A 19550-nucleotide genomic window follows, 5' to 3' on the forward strand; every position below is an offset into this window, starting at 1 on the left:
TCGAACAAGCGGAAAAGTTTTGGTTGAAGGCTTGGCGCTCTTATCGATAAGCGACGCCTCATCGAGGAATCACCTCAGGTGGACCTCGCATCAATACATGCCCAGATAAGATCGTATAGAATAAAAGGTTTGGTGAATTTCACTATCATGGCAGCTCTTGCGTATTTTATCTATTTACTCCAGGCGCAGCTTCTCAAATTCCTTGATCTGCTCCTCAAACCGGGCCACCTCGCTCTCGGCATCACGCAGTCGCTTCTCCTCCTGCTCGCGCACCTCGGGCTTGACCTTCTCCTTCCACCCTGGGGTGCCCATGATGCCCTGGGACTTGCGTACAGTATCGCGCGCCTTGTCAATATTGGCCTTGGCCTTCTCTTCCTGCTCAAGGGCAACCTCCTTCGACACACGCAGATAGACAGCCGCCTCCGCGCCCACCGCAGACACCACGCAGCCAGACGGACGGTTCTTGTTCTCCGGGCCCAGGTGCGACAACCCTCCGAGAGTCTTGCCACCAAGGGACTGGACAGTAGTCATTTCCTCGGAGATAGTCTTGGCGCTGGTCGCGTCGTAGGTCTGGATGATAATGTCGCCCTTGGTCTTGACGTCGTACTGGGCCAGGATGGAGCGGATGGCCTTGGAAGTGTTCAGAATAAGCTCGTAGGCCGTCTCAGCTGCCGGGTCGTGGAATTCAGGCTTGAACTCGGGGAACTGAGCCTTCATGATCGAGATTGTATTGTCACCGGGACGGCGAGGCAGACGCTGCCACAGGTGCTCTGTGACGAACGGCATGATAGGGTGAATCAGGGTCAGTGCTCCTTCCAGGGCAGTGTAGAGGGTTTGCTTGGCCGAGTTTTGCGTCTCCGCCGAGGCATCGGCAGTCAGCAAGTACTTGGAGTTTTCGATGAACACGTCACACAGCTGGCTGTACCAGTACTGGTAGATAGTCGTGGCGGTAACGGAGAATTCACGCTGCTCGAGCGCCTCGTTGACATCCTTGGCCGCCGCATTGAGCTTGTGCAGAATCCAACGCTCTGAGAGAGATTCGTGGCCGGTCTTTGTGGCAGTGGGTTGGGGTTTGAAGTCATCACCCAGCTTGCCGAGAACGAATTTGGTGGCCTGGTAGATCTTGTTGCAGAACCGTCGGTATCCGTGAATCACCTGAATATCGAAAGCAATATCGCCACCTGCGGATTGATTAGCACATGAAATAGCAGCTAAAAGATGAGGATACATACCACCGGTGGTGTAGGAGACCAGAGCGAAGCGAAGTGCATCAGCACCGCACTCCGGGATACCCTTAGGGAAGGCCTTCTTTTGGTATTTGGTGGCAGCGGCCACCTCCTTATCAGCGAGGTTACCCACCAACAGCTTGCCATGGAGGGTCTGTAGCTCGATACCCTCCATGACATCCAAAGGATCGATCACATTGCCCAGAGACTTGGACATCTTTCGACCCTCGGAGTCTCGGATCAATGAATGACAGTAAACCTCCTTAAAAGGAATCTGGCCGGTCATTTTGATCCCCAGCATGATCATACGGGCGACCCAGAAGAACAGAATATCCCAGCCTGTCTCCAGAACAGAGGTCGGGTAGAGGTTCTCAAAGTCGTGGGTTTGGCGCGGCCATCCCAACGTGGAGAAGGGCCACAGGCCCGAAGAGAACCAGGTGTCCAGCACATCAGGGTCCCTCACCAGAGAGAACTGCTTGCCGGGGAACTTGGCCTCGGCCTTCTTACGAGCATCTTCCTCGGTGCGACCAGTGACCCAGAGGTTACCATCGCTGTCATCACCTTGCTCGCCCTCGACCTGGACAAAGTAGGCTGGAGCCTGGTGGCCCCACCAGAGCTGACGAGACAGACACCAGTCGTTCAAGTTACGCATCCAGCGGAAGTAGCTCTTCTCCGCGGTCTCGGGGCGGATGATGATGTCGCCATTTTCGACAGCCTTGATAGCCGGCTCGGCAAGGCTATCCATCTTCATCCACCACTGCGGCTTCAGGATGGGCTCAATCACATCGTTCGATTTGGCGCACCGCGGAATCTTCATAGGGTTGTGTTCCCACTTCACATACAGGCCCTTCTCCTTCAGAGCGTCAATGACCTTGTACCGGGCATCGAAGCGCTTCAGACCAGCAAACGATCCTGCATTCTTGTTAAAGGTGCCGTCATCGTTCATGACTGAGATAGATTCGAGGTTGTGGGCCTTGCCGCGGTTGAAATCGTTGAAGTCGTGGGCCGGGGTGATTTTGACGGCACCAGTACCGAACTCGGGGTCCACACCCTCATCGGCAACAATAGGGAGCAGGCGGTTCACAAACGGGTGTCGCGCGTTTTTACCGATCAAGTGCTGGTAGCGCTTGTCGGTCGGGTGGACCGCAATGCCAGTGTCACCGACCATGGTCTCAGGACGGGTAGTGGCAATCTCAATGCGCTCCTTGGTCTCATCCATCTCGTAGCAGAAGTGAGTCAAAACACCGAACTCGACCTTCTTTTCGTAGCCTGGCACGTCGAGCAGTGTACGACCTTCGACCTCCTTGTTCTCCACCTCGAGGTTGGACAGGGAGGTGTTCAGAGCCACACACCAGTTGACCAGACGGTTAGCACGGTAGATAATGCCCTCTTCGTGAAGACGAACGAAGGTCTCGGTGACGGCAGCGGACAGGTTGGGATCCATGGTAAAGGCTTCGCGGCTCCAGTCGAACGAACCACCAACTCTTCGAAGAGCGTTCTTGATGTTGCTGTGGTATTCATCTTTCCAGTCCCAGATCAGTTTCGTCAAAGCCGGGCGTCCCACGTCGTGACGGGTCTTCTTTTCCTTCTTCCACAGCGTCTTCTCAACGACGCTCTGGGTCGAGATACCAGCGTGGTCCATTCCAGGAAGCCAGAGTGTCGTCTTGCCCTTCATTCGTTGCCAGCGGATCATGGTATCTTGCAGGGCATTTGTCAAGGCATGGCCCATGTGGAGGGAGCCAGTCACATTGGGCGGCGGGATGGGAATGACGAAGGAGCCTTCCGGCTTGACCTTGCCATCGGACCCGAATTCGGGCTTGAAGAGATCCCGCTCCTCCCACCATTCCAGCCGGCCGGCCTCAATCACCTTAGGATCGTATGCGTCGGTGGTTTTCTCCTTCTCAACCTTGTTGACCTTCTTCTCGGACTTGGGAGCGGCCGGCTTGGTTGCCGCCTTGGCCTGTTTCTCGGCAAACTTCTTTGCCTTCTCGGCCTTTTTGCGCTCGCGCTCCACTAAAGCATTGCCCAGATGTCAATGAGTGTCGAGGAAACTGGGGATTTAATCTGAACTCGGGCAGACATACACTCCTTCTCAGTTTTCACCTTCGGAGCCGCGGCATCTTGGCCACCCTGGTGTTGGCCCTGGGGATCCTTGAGCGCAGCATCGGCAATCTGGTTGCGAGTTTGTTCGTCGGCTTGCGGCGGGGGGTCGGCCATGGGAGCCGTGGGCTCACCAACTGTTTGAGGTGTGAGCTGCGACGTCCAAGAATGAGTCACGGCGCATACTCACTGGGGTTCTGGGAGGCAGAATTCTGAGCCATCCTGGAGAGTGATCGATATTGCGGAGGAAATCTCCAAGGCGCCGATCGCGCCACGAATCGTCGGATGAGTATCTTGAAGGTGGGAAAGATTGCGAGGAGGGGTGGTTGTGCGGGCAAATGAAATTTCCCACGCAGACGGAGCGAATCAGCGGGGCACGGTGGAGACCTCACCACAGTAACGTCGAACTCGGGCACCAATGGCTCGGTTTTCTTGAATGTTGTTCTTTGCTTTCTTTTCTTTTATTTTACTTGGGGAAAGGCATCGCGATCAGCCTCACGTGATACGCTGGAGCCAACGGGTGATCTGAGTACGATAAGCTGGGCTCCATTCGGGAGCTCGGACTACACAACTATATAAGACTCAAGATTGGCGTGGAAGTTGCAATGCATTGTCTCTTCAATCCCTCGAAAACACTGTCGCCAAGCCACCTAAGCCATCACTCCGTGAATGTGCACATCCATTCAGAAAAACAGGAGAAGCAAGCAATAACGGCAAAAAGAAAAAAGAAACCATAACACCAGGCCAACGCTGACGAGGGGAAGAGATATCGCAAAGACAGAAGGAAACCCGCGAGCGCTATACAATTAGGCAGAAAGGGAGAGCATCTCCCGCTCTAAGAGGTCGGCTGATTTATCACGCTCACTAACACGCCAAAGGAACAGAGGCGATCGAGGGGCCCGGGGACGGCCCAGCAGATTAGATGTCATGTCTTGTCATTAACGTCGTCTCCGATCGGTAGTCGGCCACTAGCCAGTCTTCATCCGCAAAGCTCAGATCAAAGAATGGATGGTTGCCAGGATCATTCTCCCTTGGTGTTCTCGGCACCGTTCAGATGAGGAATTGTCGCGATGCCGGGCACGGGAGCATGCGGGACACGAAATAAAAGGGAGAATTGCAGATACAAGAGAAGAGAATCACAGTGATCATCATGAGAAATGATCAAGAATGAGACGCGTTGCCCAGGGCGTCTGCCTCGGCGCGCACCGGGTCAAAGTACCGGTGTGCCATGGCCTCTTGGGCCGTCAAACGTTCCTAGGATGAAAGTCAGGATTTTCCAGAAGAAAACACATATGTCAGAGAATCACATACCGCATGGTCGTATCGAAGCAGCTTGTCAAGAAAATCAATAGCCTCGTCGCTGACAAAGCGCTGATTTTCCGCTGTGACAAACGAGTGCCACGGTTTGCGGGGGAAGCGAGAGAGGATCTCGTCGTATTGCGGGTCCAATTCAATGTCGTACTTGTCCAGGTACTCAAAAAGCTCCTCGGTTCCAAGCACCTTGGCGATCTTCACCAACTGGTCCGAGTTGCTGTTCCCGTGGAAGAAGGGTTCCTTGCGGAAGATCATCGACGCGAACATCGCACCCAAGGACCACATGTCCAGGGAATAGTCGTATTCCTGGAAGTCCACGAGCAGCTCGGGGCCCTTGAAATACCGAGACGCAACCCGGACATTGTACTCGGTTCCCTTGTGGTAAAACTCCGCCAGACCCCAGTCAATCAATCGCAACTAAATGAGGAGAAAAAAGGTCAGAGATATATAAGATCACCCACACGAAGACCACGAGCCAACCTTTTTCTTCTCGTGATCGATCATCACATTGTGAGGCTTGACATCTCGGTGCATAATTCCCTTGCTGTGACAGAAGTCCAGCGCCTTCAGCAACTCGTAGACATAGAAGCGAACGTCGTAATCCGAGAAGCGGGGGTACAGGGTTCGGAAGTCGGTGTTGTTGACAGCTTCAAAGACAAGACTCGGGGTCTTGCTTTGGTTGTCGCGAACGACGTCCAGCAAGGCCACTACGTTGGGGCCTCCAGCAAGGTTCTGGAGGATCTTGATTTCTCGCTTGATCTTCTTTTTCTTGACGGGCTTGAGAACCTTGATGACACATTTCTGGTAATTGACGACGTTGATGCCTTCGAACACTTCCGAGTACTTTCCCCGTCCTAGTGGGAAAAATGTCAGCATGGGTTGATGGCGTGGTTGCCCCGCAGTCAGGGAATTGCGGCAGATACTGCCACCGTCCTGGTCTGTTTAGGCTCCAATCGGGGGTGACTTTACCTATCTTGCGGACAATCTCATAATTCTCGAGCACGCCCCAGGAGATGTTGACACTGTCATAGTCCCAGTAGGACCGAGGCATGTGCTCGTTGACATCGGCATAGACACGCGCCATGGTGATGGTTTCCGAGTCGGCCCACAATGGAATACGAAATGCGGCGGGGTCCCGAGAGGTGCGACCGGGACAGGTAGAGGGCGTGGTTTGGGGGATCTAGAAAGATATAAGTAGATCCTTCAACAGACCAGCCCAAACACAGCTGTGTTATAAACCGGAAACAATGGGTGGGACAGAGTGGGATATGGTGCTGCTGCGTAGAACGAGATCCCGCACAGTCACGGGATCCAAGTGTTGTGGAGAGCCGTCCCAATTGGGTTAGCCCCGGGAGAGGAGTCGGCCCGATGGATTTTGTGCCTGCCGTTTTTGGTGACTATTGTTACCTGCACCTCTCAGACAGACCACCCCGGCGGAGCTGGGCTCCCTTTTAAACCATGTTTTGTGATCTGAATGTTCCATACAACCCTGATGACCCAGAGGTGGTCCACACCTTAAACTTCCTGGCCGAGCGTAAGTCCCTGTCAGGCCAGCTGCGGCACAAGATCCGAGGACCACATGAGATACTGACCTGACTTCCAAGTGGGTTACACCACCGTTGCCCTGTCTCAAACAGTCAGCGGGAAGCTTCCTTCGAGCCTCAACCCTCCGCCCCTCCCATCGAATGTGCCGAAATCCCTCCAGCTGCTGACCCGCTTGAACCTGATACTGTCCGATCCCGCGCAGAATCAACGCCTTGCCAGCCTGACTCAGGCCTACGACCTAGTCGCTCTTTGCCCAACCAATGAGAAAGCTCTCTTGAATGCTTGTACTAGCTTGGAATGCGACGTGATCTCGCTGGATCTCTCGGTGCGACTTCCGTACCATTTCAAATTTAAAATGCTGTCGGCTGCGATATCACGTGGGGTTCGTCTGGAGATCTGCTATGGGCCGGGGGTCACGGGAAGTGGCCTCGATGCCCGCCGGAATCTCATCGGGAATGCGATGGCCCTGATCCGGGCAACTCGCGGCAGAGGGATTATCGTGTCGAGCGATGCAAGGAGGGTATTAAGCTTGCGGGCGCCGTGGGATGTGATCAACCTGACCTGTGTGTGGGGTCTGTCACAGGAGCGCGGAAAGGAGGCGATTTGTGAAGAGGCCAGGAAGGTGACCGCGTTGGCTAAGCTCAAGCGCACCAGCTGGCGAGGGATCGTCGATATTGTCCACGGTGGGGAGAAATCCAAGCCTGAGGGATCAGCACAGCAGCAAAAGGCCACGACAAAATCCAAAACATCTACGCCAGCGGGATCGGGAACCGAGAATCTGAAGAGAAAGGCTTCTCTCAGTTCGGAGGCGGTGACTGAGGAGCCCGAGAAACCTCTGTCAAAGAGAGATGAAACGTCGGGCTAAGAAGGCTCGGGTCGAATCCAAGGGTGAGGATGCTGGCTGAATCTGTGTCCAGTTTGATATACTGGCCCTTACTGGCCCATTCGGCAGCTTTTCACCAAACCCTTCAGCCATGGAGTATAGGGCAACAGATCTGGCTCTATGTTACCTCCCGCAAGATTGGAGACCAGCCTTCACTAGCTGGCTCTATGGGCAGCGGCTCCCGGCTAGCGTCATGCTCGGCTTCTGGTTGTACTGCCGGTGTGGACTTCTCCCCACCCCCAACGTCGTCATGGACTGCGAGGAATGTTGAGTAGTCCAGGAGACTGACTTGGGGTGCAAACAATCGTTATTGGAAAATATGATTCCATTTCCAAGCAACCAGAATCACTCCCCTGGAGTCTCATTCAAAAAATATGGCTACTAAGAGTCGACACCGAAGAATTTATCTTGCACTGTGTTAATGTTAGGCTCTCCTGTGGCCCTCTGTATTCTATACACTTGTGCCATGAGCCTTAATCATTCTTAATTCCCTAGAATAAATAGTATGATTCTTCAAGTGGACGGTTCACCAAGAAAGGAAGGGCTGAGATTCCTGTCAATGACTGCAAGCCAACTGCTCTCTTGATTCTTCTTCAAATAATCCATGGACGCATGCGATCCGTCCCTCGTGTGGTGACATTTGAGGAACTCGTGGAAATTGCTGTCGCTATCGACTTCTTTCAATGCCACGAAATCATCGAACCTTTTTGCAGCATGTGGGTAGAAGCAGTCAAGTCTTCAGAGCGAACCACGTCCTCAGAAGACCTCCAAAAATGGATTGCGGTTTCAGTGGTCTTCCGGCGCTGCGATATTCTCCGAAGAACAACCAGGATTGCTCAACAGCATGGTAAAGCCCCATGGAGACGGGTCGCTTGCCAGTCCCGTAAATTGCTATATTCCACCTAGAGAAATGATGTGCCACGAGCTAAACTATGGATTTCTAGACTGCATTGACCAACGACGAAATGAATACTTGATGGATCTTTTTATTCTTATCGAGGAACGCATCTCGAACCTTACAAACCAGCAAAATTGTCGCATTTTTGACTGCGATGCACTGCAGTTGGGAATTCTGCAGAAGAAAATGGCACAGGATGGGATTCCTCGACAAAGAGATATTATTGATTCATTTTTGGGGCATAGTCCGGTCTCTGCCAGCACCACCCTCCGGAAGTACCATTCTATCCTGCGCAAAATACCCTGCGAAATGAGCCCCATACATGCATACATCGACAATTGCCCAAACTGCGCCGAGGGTGTTGGGCCTGGTACATATTTGCATATACAAAATTTCCCTTCTTTACTAGTGGGAGTTTCCCAGCTTGGCTCGGGACAGCCTAAATGAAACCCAGACCATTATCATCAGTGGAAATTTTAGAAAACCTCTGAATTCTTAAACGTCCTCTATTATATTATGACTTTTGTCTAAATAGGTGTATATCTATAAGAGTGTTGTCCTACAAGGCCTCAAGTACAACGAGGAGCTATAGGGAAGTATCACTCCTCGATAAGCAGCCACTTTATATAGTTTCCCTTGAGTTATACCCATTTAGCTGGAGCTTTCTATTTTATATAGCTCACTGGCCCTTTCATTCCTTCTCTGTAATTTGTAGTATTCATGGACATACCATGAGATTTTTGTCATATTATCCAAGATACATTACTTTTAGCTAGCCTTTATTCAAGGGGTCCCTTCATCTTAGTTTGCTTGTCCTCCATCTCTACTACGCACCGCCCTTTTTCGAGTCTCTCTTACCTTCTTCTAGACTTTACTTTATCTCCTTAACTGTTTCCCCACCTACTCACCTTGCTAACACCTTACTTCATTCCCTAAGTTCCTTCTTCCTCGCCTACCTTTGAGTAATACTCGCTTCATCTCTTAACCTTCATCTCGATTCACTCATTACTCCCACGGTACCTCTCTCTATCTCCTAACCCTTCTCTTCGTTCATTTATTGTTCTTTATCCACTCTTTCACCAAGTCTGACCTCGCTTCATTCTCTAAAGTTTCATTGATTTGCTCAGTTCCGAGCGACACCAAGGTATGAAAAGAACAACTTCGGTGATTCCAAAAGCTAATAGTTGCTTCAAGATCCACAGCATAGTTGACTCTGATTACCTTTCTCCAAAAATGGCACCGATCACTCACACCCTCGACCCAAAGGGGGACGTGACCCTTGTGGCTGCTGCCCGAGACGAGGATAACCCACATGATGAGACTCGATTCCCAGTCTCATCAAGGCACCTAACTCTTGCCTCGCCTTACTTCGAAACACGGCTCAAGATCTGCTGGCCCGAGGGCAAAGTCCTCTCCGAGCAGGGTAAGGTCGAAATGGCCATGCACGATTGCGATGCGGATGTTCTTTTGATCATCCTCAATATCTTACATTGTCACCTGTGGCAAATCCCACAATCAGTCACACTCGACATGATGATCGACCTTGCCCTGACTACGGACTTGTTGGAGTGCCACGAGGCCGTGAATGTTTTTGGGGCTCATGTGGGTAGACGGGCTCAAAGACAAGATGTCACGTTCGATAGAAGAGGTCACCAAGAAGTGGATCATGGTGTCCTCGGTCTTTCAGCATAGTGGCGTCCTGAAGCAAGCTACCAGACTTGCCCAGTAAAGTGGAACAGGCCCCATCGACACTGGCAACTTGCCGATCCCCAAATGGATCAGAGGTAAAGAAACCCCCCTCCCCACATGGAAAGAAGAGAGGTCGAGAGACAGGGACTTTATGGCTAATTTTAGAGATCCAGACGATATTGACAATGAGAGGATCGCTTATTTGGAAAAGCTCCTTCGGTTGATGGAAAAGCATATCTTCCAACTGGCAACCGTGCCCGACATATGTTCGACGAAGTGCGACGCCCTGTGCTTGAGACTGGCGTCAGCCCCAGCTCTGCCGCCGCTCGGATACTGGAATAACGACGCTGTTCAGGTGATAACCCATTTTTTTTTGACGTATGTCTGAACCATGCCTAGGAAGAAACCAAAGTTTTGGCAACCCGAGACTTTCTCCAGACACCTCCTCGCAAAAAATGCGCATTGCTGAATTGCCCGGATACCTGGACCAATTGGGAATGAAGCGAAGGATCACTATTCTGGAAAATTTAGGCAGAGAAGATGAAGCTGAGAGATTGTATTCTGTCCGGCTTTGGGGAGGGGTGGATGCTTGGATGGCATGTCACCATTTTGCATGTTCTATTTTCTTGCAAATTCTGGATTTGTAGCATATAGGGAATTCTCAAGTCTCAACGGCTGCTTCGGTTCAACAGAAGTGCCTGATGGCCATTGCGCACACAAGAGAATCTTGGGGTGATATTGACATTTCATATTCCTGGCATAATATGCCTTAACTACCAGCTACCTAGCGGTAAGCACCTATCGCTCAATATTGAAGCAGCCGGTTCCTTCTTAGCATATTGATATACCGGGGTTGAATCAGTACTCCGGACAGCAGTGAGATTAGCCCTACCTCGGTAGAGACATTCCATCTGCTCTAACCAAACTACGGCTTCGAAGAGCCTCAAGGCCTATGACCAGCATACTAGCTTTGTGTCTAGTGTCTGCATTGCTTGGGTACTTTTGCATCTAAGATGCAACTCGACAATGCGACATGTATACGCCGGTGTGGCGATTTGCTCTCGAATCAGGTGGACTGTAGATTGTCGATCGGCATGGTCAACCTGGCTGATCAACATGAACCAGCAAACAGCTTGGCAAGGAAATACACCCGACAGCAGCACAAAAAGAGGGGAAAACGAATGTGTGGAGTCGGGAGATACATCGTCATCATCATCACTCCCGGTGGAAACATGCAGCTATCTCGCCCTGGGCGTCCATGATTTGCTCGACATTGGCGCCAAAAGACAGATAGAGCGGGAAAAAGGTGCCAGAACCTGCCTATTTCCTGGCGTTGAACGAAAAGAATGACAAGAAGAGAGTAATATCGCCTGCGAAATCCCTTCCTCCTCTCCCCCGCTCTACCTCCACATGAGAAACCGCAAGGATCATATTCCTGCGCGCATCGTTCGGCAGAAATTGCTTTCCGTTCGGGCAGCTGGCCATAGTGTGTGTGGGTACCTATGCATCCCCCGTCTCTTCCAAATGAGCGTCATCATTTTGCATCATAGGATGTGTATGACCTCGGTTTGTCGCAAGGCCCTCTCGACACATGATTCGATTAGCGTCTTGGCCTTTTCTTTCTTGGTATTTGGGTAGAGAAATACTCACCGGGCCACGGAATGCATTCACGTATTTTTAACGGCCGCTCGTGCTGATTTGACCGGGGAGGATTAAGGGTTGGTATCTCTGCTAGGCTCGGCCTTCCAACTTTGGTGAGTGGAGAATTTCAACGGGATAATAGTCAAGGTTTGATATTGTGTACCCAAAAGCCAATATGTCGAATATCCTGCTGGAATGTTTCTGCCGAATAGGTGCTGTATTTGAAAGAAAGTGGACATTGATCAACAAAGTTCACCATAGATCATAGATCAATCTATGGCTTACCCTTTTGCTTCGGGGCTGGAAGTAGTATTCGAGCTGGTCGAGCTGGAAATACTCGGACGAGAAGCCGAGCTGTCTTTTGAAGGAGGAGAGGCATTCTCTCGCGAGGACGGGGTAGCGTAATGCTTCGATGCGTCCATGGTTGCACGCGTGCCGTGACAATGTCTCTTCAAGAAACAAAGGATAAGCGCCAAGGGTATATCGCAATCATATGGAAAATATTCCGTATAATCAAGTTCACACAGAGGGAAGCAAAGGGGAGAGAGGGGACATTTATATCCAGGAAGGAACTTTGCTGGCAAGTCCAACAACCCTCCCTATCCGTATGCTCCGTATATCCCATGGACAAGGACGATGTCACTATTCCGCGGTATAGCGATGACCCCTTGTTCGGGCAGAAATCCTTCTCTGATGGAAAAAGCAGAGAACCAATAATACTCCTCGCCATAAACAAGCCCATAGTAGGTGTATATCGTCTATGAGCCAATGACAAGCTACACGAGAGGAGACTGTCGTCCCGCAAAGCACGGACGATATCTGCCCAGGATTTGGATCTTGCAGCGACACAGAGCCTCAATCCCCGCCGTGATTGGGGACAAGCTGGTCCTCGGATGCGGCTGCCTGGTTGCGAACTAGCTGGGAAGGGACTGGATAGATCATCTCGGAGACCAATTTCCTGCTAGGGGAGAAAAGGCATCAACATTTGCTAATGTGAATGCGCCAGCTCACCGCGGATCCGGGCACAAAGGCCAATCGAAATAGATCATGACAGCTGGAGAGACGGTCAGAGAAGGATCAAACCTTTGCCTATGAGATCCGTTGATATCAGTTGGGCATCAATCATCCCGTGTTGCACAAACCTGCTGTGCATGCTGAGGTTGATTTTCCAATTCACGACGCGCATGGACCAGCTTTAATTTCATCGTCTGAGAAAAGATAGAGGGTTGAGAGTATAAACCATTTTGTTCGCTCCACTATGATTACACAATAACATAGAACCTGAATCATTGAGGGAAAAAAAAAAAAAAAAAGTAAGCCTAACAAAAAGAAGCCCGCTCAATTTACTCGTCCTCTTCTTCGCTTTCATCCTCTTCCATTCCTTCGGCCGCCGTCACGGTGAATGTGGGAGCCTGGTCCACACCCACGTAGCTGTCGCTCATCAAATACAGCGTCAGCTCATGCTCCCCGGGCGCGGGCACCACATATTCAAGCCGCAGCTCGAGCTTGCGGCCGATCGTGACACGCTTGATCGCCAGCAGATTCTTAGTCTTCTCCTCGCCGACCACCAGCCACCAGTTCTCCATCTTGGGGTTGGGATAGAAGGGCGCATGGACTGTCGTATCCGGCTCTTCATCTTCCTCAAATTCCCGCTCGATCTTGACCTTCAGGTAGGCTGGGTCACCCGAAGTAATGTTGTCGGGGTCTTCGACTTGGAAGTCCATGTCGATGTTGGGATACTTTTCGTTGGTGAAGGTTGCTGCCTGCGCCAACTGCTTGTTGTTAAGCCCAAGGCGCTTGACCAGCGTTCCGTATTCCTTGTTCTCAGACGGGTCCATAGCTTCCATGAACTCAAAGATATCATTGATCCTGCGTAGGCCCGGGTTAGCATTCATTCGTTGATGATCATGCGTTGAAACATACTTGTACTCATGAGCTACTTGGATGACCTCGGGGGAGAAGTGGGGAATCTGCTTGAGCGGGCTGTCCCGATCCCACATGGCTTGCACCACCATCTGCGACAGCTCCATGGCGTTCATGGCGTTGAGATGGCCCTCTGAAGAGAGGACATCGACACATGCACTGAGCAGGGTGAGCACCTTGCGAACGATATCTTCCTGGTCCTTGGCCAAATCAAGCGGAAGTTGCATGCGTGAGAAGTGTGCCTGGAGTAGGACAAACGCCTTGAAGTGAGGCGAGTCAAATGCAACCTGTGACATCTTGACGGGCACGCGATCATACACCCGGCGCAGAATGTGCTCCTCGTGGCGTCGCATCTGAACTGACTCAAACTCGGTCGCCGATGTGACAATCTCCAAAATGCCCTTCAGCTTCGTCCGGGCTGAGAGAGAAAGCAGGAATGTCTGCATGGTGATGAAGGAAATGTTGTAATAAGCACCGATCATGGCAGCATTCAGCGGCGAGACGCTGTCATCTTCCTCGTCCAAGTCGATGATCTTGGCCTCAGACAACTCCTTCAAAGTATTCTCAACCAGCTCCGAGAGGAACGTACTGAGCCCCTCATGGCTCACGTCGCTGAGGCCGTAAAAACTGGGGTTTGCCAGAAGACGGCGGTAGAAGTAGGTGTAGGTCATCCAGTCGACTGCATCCTGGGTCGAAGCGAGCGTCCTCGTGCTGGCCTCGGTGACAAAGGCATCATGCAGATAAATCTGCAGGTGGCTCTCAACCGGCAGCGCTTCATTAAGGAATTTCTTGTAGTAGTCGCGTTTAACGGCGGGAACCATCAATACACCTCGGCCGCTCTTATCCTGACCCGGGCGAGAGGCCTTGCCAAACATCTGCAGGATCTCGCTGATGGGATAGTCGATGTAGCGGTGCTCACGGCCCTCGAAGAATTGTGTGTTCATGATGATCACGAGATGAGCGGTGAGGTCCAGCTCCCAGCAAACATCTCGCGAGGCCAACAACACCTGGATTGCACCGATACTGAATAGATGCGACACAATACGCTTGTCAGTGGGTGTCAAGGCTTCATGATAGTAGCCGATTCCGTGGGTCAGCGATGTGGCCAAGGTCTGTTCCTGGACCCGACTAAGCAGTGGTGCGAGCTCATTAACATCCGCGTTCAAGAAACGATCCTCGTCATCGTCCATGGCACATGCTGACAAAAGATCCATGGCCGTGGAACGGGTTTGTTTGCGACTTGGAACGAAGATCAGAGCAGGCTTATCAGGGGAAAGCTGCAGGATCGACTGGTATGCTGGCCTGGCCATTGCGAGCATGAGGGAGGGGAAATGAGGAATGGTGAAAGACTGCAGGTGAAGCTCCAAAGGCACGGGGCGAGCATGTGGGCTGAAGTTGTAGATCGTATGCTTGTTGGCGCCGATCCATTCTCCGATGTCGCGGGCGTTAGAAAGAGGCACACTCAAGCCGACAATGCGCATTTCGTTCTCAGTCTGCAGAGCAACATAGTGCATGCGAGACACAACCACTTCATAAACATATCCTCCAAAGCCACCGAGCAGGTGAAGCTCGTCAGCAATGAACAACTGAACCGTCTGGACATTCTTGCGCCTCTGCCACTGACGAGACAGAACATCCCATTGGCTGGGAGTGGCGAGGACGAGATCAGCCCGCTCGAGAAGCTTCAAGTCTGCAGTAGTCTCACCCGTAAGCTTGACAATGGTCTTGCCACCGGAGAGATTGCCAAGTCGCTTCTCCCAGTCTGCCAGTCGCTGGTCAACCAACTCCTGGAAGGGGGCAAGGTAGACAGCACGGCCGCTGTTCTTTGAGGACCAGTGGCGGAGCAACGCCAATTCAGCGCAGACAGTCTTGCCGCTTCCCGTTGGGGAGCCAATGAAGACGTTGTCATCGGTGTCAAAGAGCGACTTGAAGACTTGGGTTTGAATCTTGTTGAAGTTCTCCCAGTTAGGATAGAGTCGCTGATACTCCTCGCTCTTCAGAGCTTTGACTGGCGCACGCTGCATGTCAAGCAAGGGCGTATGCGGCGGGAAACGCTCAGGAAGTACGAGCTTCTGGAATGACACAGCGATCTTTGTTTCAGAGTGCATCCAGCGGTCTGAAACCAGGGAGATGAAATAGTTGGGAGGCATCGGCTCCGTGATTGGGACGGTAAACTCGACAAGGTGCTCATTCATTTCGGCCTGAGCATAGTCACCCCGCAGCAGGAAGCGGTCATGGAATAATATCTCCTCACCATCACAGTCTTCAACCAAGATCCAGAAGTCTTGCGCGGTACCGTGCACAACCTCATCCCAGACAAAGTTGGGTGTGATGGTAAGTTCCACCCGCAGCATGGACCGCGTGATGGGTTGCACTTGAGCCTGAACCTCAAGCCGGGGGAATTTGGAGACCAAATCGCACACGACGCGCCCAGCTTTGGGCATGCCAAGAAGTTCACCGATGCGAGGGGGGTCCAAGTCAAAATAGCTCGCCCAGGGGACGTCGATCCGCTCAGCCTTTTGGAGGATATCTCTAGGGCAGTTGGGGAACTGGCGAAGGGGAGACATGGTCGGCCACATACGCTTTTCAGCCATTTTGCAGAGGTCAAGCGCAGTCTTGGCGACGGAAGACCAGCCCTTCTTCAAACAAATCTCGAAGATTGCCCGAATGATACGCCCCGCAGACTGGGTGACATAAACCATGTCTGCCATCAAAGCAAGACCCTCCAGCTTAAGACGAGAGATATAAGCCTGGAGCAAGACGTTGATTTTCGCATGGGGTTCGTCAATGGTCTCCTTGACGGGAATTGGGACGCGACCCAGAAGCTTGCCCAACTCCAATTTCTCATCTTGCCGAACAGGGATGTATTTAAATTCATCGCTCAGAGCAAAGATCCGGAAGAGCTCGATCGTCGTGATGGACGGCTGGATATGTTGGGCGTAGGTCAGCATCGAGTTGTGGCCAATGTAGTAATGGGAAGAAATGCGTCCAAGTTCGGTTGGTTGCAGTCGTCCGGTCTTCTTCTCATACTTAAGAAGACCAGCCCGCTCAAGGATGACGGCAGCGGAATGAATGAGGTCAACTCGCTTCTGATCCAAAGCGTCATCGTTTTCATAATCCGCGCCGACACTGTACAAGCCCGGCGAGCGAAGCATCCGAACGTATAAGTAGGTGTAGCCAAGCCACTCTACGCCTTCGTCGCGGCTGCGAACATTGCCGAGCACAATCTCTGCATTCATGTTGTCCGCCAACTTGCTCACCAATTGGGATTCAATGGGCAGTTGCTGGTTCATGAGAGAGAGGTAGTATTGAATCTCGGACTGCGAGGTGATGATAATACCCTCGCCAAAGGTATCATACTGAGGTCGGCCTGCTCTTCCAAGCATTTGGAGAACATCTTGAGGGCTCAGCTCGACCCAGCTACCCTTCTCAGGAGAATAGACCTGGGTTCCCTTGATGATAACGGTGTGTGCAGGAAGGTTTACACCCCAAGCCAAGGTCGCGGTGCAAACCAAAACTTGGATGCTGCCATCGGCGAAAAGTGCCTGAACGGAATCACGGTCCGCGAGACTCAAACCAGCATGGTGAATACCGAGGCCATACGGGAGCAAGTCCTTTAGAGAAGCATCGTCCACCGAGTCTGCCTCCTCGGACAAAATCGCGCGACTGGCAGCATCACTGCGCAAGATCTGTCCGATTGTTTCCATCTCAAGTGCTTTGTCCCGGATATACTTGGCTGTCTTAGCGGTTTCTTTTCTGGAATGGACAAAGATAAGCATCTGATTCCGACGCTGGCCGACCTGTTCCAAGACCTTGTTGTAACAGATATCGTTCATTGTCTTCAGCTGCTTGATTGCCTTCTTGTCCGTCACGCCAATGAATTCCTGTTTTAATGGGCAAGGTCTGTAAGATCCGTCGAAATGGAACAGACCCTTGTCAGGATCAACCCGCAAGAAGCTTCCCACGTCACGGTAGTTCGGAAGGGTAGCGCTGAGACCCAAAATGCGGACAGGGTCTCCAGTTTGCTCGACTCGACGAATGGTCCTGCTCACAATACTCTCAATGACGGGGCCACGCTCGTCGTGAAGGAGGTGAATCTCATCAATGATGACAAGTCGGACAAGCTTGGTGTAACTGGTTTCAGACGCCTTTCGCGTGATAACATCGTATTTCTCAGGGGTCGTGACGATGATCTGAGTATCCGCGATTTGCTGCTTGGTGAGTTGTCGGTCACCTGTAAGCTCGGCCACTCGAACGCCGTAGGGCTCGAGGCGTTTGCCAAGGTTTCCAACCTGCTCTTGCACCAGAGCTTTCAGCGGAGAAATATAGACGATCTTAAAGTCATCCAACATGATCTCGCCGGTTTCCGGGTTGCGGTTTTTGCCAATTTCGCGAAGGATGGTGAGCATAGCGACATTGGTCTTTCCGGAACCTGTAGGAGCGCAGACGAGAATGTTGCCGTCATCATGGAAAGCGGAAGGAAAGCACTTGGTCTGCACCCTGTTGAGTTCCTTGGAGCTGCCAAACCCAACCCGCGCCCATTCAGGGAGCTCGGTCGTTGGGATGTTCTTCTCTCCCGGGTCTCTCTTGGCTTTGGGCGGTGGTACATGGATTTCTTCATATCCTTTGAATGTGCGTTTTGTCGACCCTTGCGGCAATTTTACGTTGGGGTTCGTCATGAGGTGGTTTCCTTGGTGGAAGACGAGATTCTCCAAGTTGATCAATCTTTGGGGTTGCAGGCCGCCAACCAAGCCACCTTCGGCGGGCTTTTCCTCTGCTGGTGCCGACGGGACATCGACATCCATCAAATCAAGCTTGATTTTCTTTTCAGGGCGTGCCGCTTGTTCGTCACGGACTGTCTTTCCCCGAAGCTCGTCTAGGACCGCGCGATGCCCAGCCTCCACCATCTCACTTTCCACGAGGTTTCGCGCATCGGCGTCTTCCGCAACTCGCCTCCAGCGTGTCACCCAAACAACCTTGTCACGGTTGGTGACCAATTTTGCAACAAGATCGGGATGGTCGTAATCGAAAAGCTCCATCAGGTCGTTTTCAACGTCACGCAGAGGTCGCTCCGCACCGTCTTCGGATTGGCCAAGAATCTCAAGTGCATTGCGAGCCTTTTCGTGTTGGATGTGGGCATCTGTATACAATGCCCCAATTTGACGTTGCAGCCAGTAGGCGTCAATCTCGCGGGCAGGAACATTCAAGCCCGCCTTGTGTTGCGTTACGCCATCCCGGTCAAGGCCACCGTCGATAACCATTTCTTCGCCCTCGGCCTCCTCGGTTTCGGGTTGAGCTTGTTCGTCCGGTTCTTCGTCATCGGTGAGATCGTCCTCGTCTCGAACTTCGTCCACGGTTCCCATGCGCTCCTCATCTTCATCTTCATCATCGAAGACAACGGCGACACCTTGGCGCTCGTCGAGCTCAGCGTCTGCTTCTTTCATCCCGTCTTCTATTTCTTCTTCCTCGTCCTGGGCATCGTAATCCGTAATTTTTTTGCCCAGGTTCACAAGTTCGTTGAACTCTTTCGGGTTCATCGAACTCCCAAGAAGATCGTCAATCTCTTTCTTTTTATCAAAGTCCTTCATTTCTTCGTCCTTCAACAATTCCAGCACGGCATCGGCGGCACTTCGAACGACTTCGTGCGGGACATCGCCCAGGTGGCTTCCGGTGATTGTGAGGATGAGATCGTAGGTGACTCGCGTAGCAGGTGTTCGGGGACGATATTTCAGGCCTTCGACCACAGCATCGGCGGCGGAAAGAATGCCCTGGCCCCGTAGTTGAGCCGGTTGGCCGCGCTGGCGTTTTTTCTGTTCCCGCAAAAGCACATCTTCACCTTCCCGGATTGCACCTCGCTCAAGGTCTGCAGGTGCAACTGGTTTCTTCTTCGACTTCGGCGCATCGTCCAGCGCGACACGCGAGCCCATCTCTCGGATCCCAATGCGACCAGCGAGAGACTCCGGGTCTCCGGTGGGTTCATCGTTGACGCGGCTGATGAAACGACGGTCCGCCTGGAGAACCAGGTTGGACATCGCCGAGTATTTATACTGCGAGATATTTTGGTCCGCCATCTTGGTGGTGGAATGATGGAATCAAGAAAGCGACAAAAAAAGAGTTGGATGCGACCAGAGTCGCGGACCTCAAGGGTCAGCGCCGAGGCAAGAAGTCAGCGATTGGAGGAAGTCAAGAGGTCTCACAAACCTGGCTCATCCTCCTATCGCAAGCGAGCTGATTTGGTGAAAGAGAATGGCAAGCCAGGGTGGTTGAAGACGAGAAACGCCAAGGAGAGCAGCTCGGGAAGATTTTCGGTGGCGAAGGCGGAAGGAGGGGA

General features: G+C 52.1%; 7 protein-coding genes across 7 annotated transcripts; 3 read left to right on the top strand and 4 right to left on the bottom strand.

The window, feature by feature from the left end:
* Positions 1-174: 174 nt before the first annotated feature.
* Positions 175-3547, bottom strand: NUU61_000291 (valine--tRNA ligase; the record flags this gene model as incomplete). The annotated part of the gene is made up of 4 exons (XM_056650875.1): positions 175-1181; positions 1233-3239; positions 3311-3463; positions 3517-3547. The coding sequence occupies 4 exons, from the start codon at positions 3545-3547 to the stop codon at positions 175-177; spliced, it is 3198 nt and encodes a 1065-aa protein (XP_056515725.1).
* Positions 3548-4487: 940 nt separating this feature from the next.
* On the bottom strand, positions 4488-5724 carry NUU61_000292 (casein kinase II subunit alpha/alpha'; the record flags this gene model as incomplete). Its single annotated transcript, XM_056650876.1, has 4 exons — positions 4488-4580; positions 4638-5057; positions 5121-5494; positions 5610-5724. 4 exons carry the CDS (start codon positions 5722-5724, stop codon positions 4488-4490), a joined length of 1002 nt encoding a protein of 333 aa, XP_056515726.1.
* Positions 5725-6098: 374 nt separating this feature from the next.
* On the top strand, positions 6099-7050 carry NUU61_000293 (ribonuclease P subunit p30 family protein; the record flags this gene model as incomplete). The annotated part of the gene is made up of 2 exons (XM_056650877.1): positions 6099-6174; positions 6245-7050. 2 exons carry the CDS (start codon positions 6099-6101, stop codon positions 7048-7050), a joined length of 882 nt encoding a protein of 293 aa, XP_056515727.1.
* Positions 7051-7981: 931 nt separating this feature from the next.
* Positions 7982-8413, top strand: NUU61_000294 (uncharacterized protein; the record flags this gene model as incomplete). Its single annotated transcript, XM_056650878.1, has 2 exons — positions 7982-8336; positions 8376-8413. 2 exons carry the CDS (start codon positions 7982-7984, stop codon positions 8411-8413), a joined length of 393 nt encoding a protein of 130 aa, XP_056515728.1.
* A 786-nt stretch (positions 8414-9199) lies between these two features.
* NUU61_000295 (uncharacterized protein) lies at positions 9200-10043 on the top strand (the record flags this gene model as incomplete). Its single annotated transcript, XM_056650879.1, has 2 exons — positions 9200-9644; positions 9706-10043. 2 exons carry the CDS (start codon positions 9200-9202, stop codon positions 10041-10043), a joined length of 783 nt encoding a protein of 260 aa, XP_056515729.1.
* Positions 10044-11438: 1395 nt separating this feature from the next.
* On the bottom strand, positions 11439-11718 carry NUU61_000296 (uncharacterized protein; the record flags this gene model as incomplete). The annotated part of the gene is made up of 2 exons (XM_056650880.1): positions 11439-11511; positions 11582-11718. The coding sequence occupies 2 exons, from the start codon at positions 11716-11718 to the stop codon at positions 11439-11441; spliced, it is 210 nt and encodes a 69-aa protein (XP_056515730.1).
* Positions 11719-12639: 921 nt separating this feature from the next.
* NUU61_000297 (ATP-dependent RNA helicase BRR2) lies at positions 12640-19290 on the bottom strand (the record flags this gene model as incomplete). Its single annotated transcript, XM_056650881.1, has 1 exon — positions 12640-19290. The coding sequence occupies one exon, from the start codon at positions 19288-19290 to the stop codon at positions 12640-12642; it is 6651 nt and encodes a 2216-aa protein (XP_056515731.1).
* Positions 19291-19550: the final 260 nt, after the last annotated feature.

This window comes from Penicillium alfredii, assembly GCF_028826965.1.
Source record: "Penicillium alfredii strain IBT 34128 chromosome Unknown utg000001l_segment0_segment0, whole genome shotgun sequence".
Lineage (NCBI taxonomy): Eukaryota > Fungi > Ascomycota > Eurotiomycetes > Eurotiales > Aspergillaceae > Penicillium > Penicillium alfredii.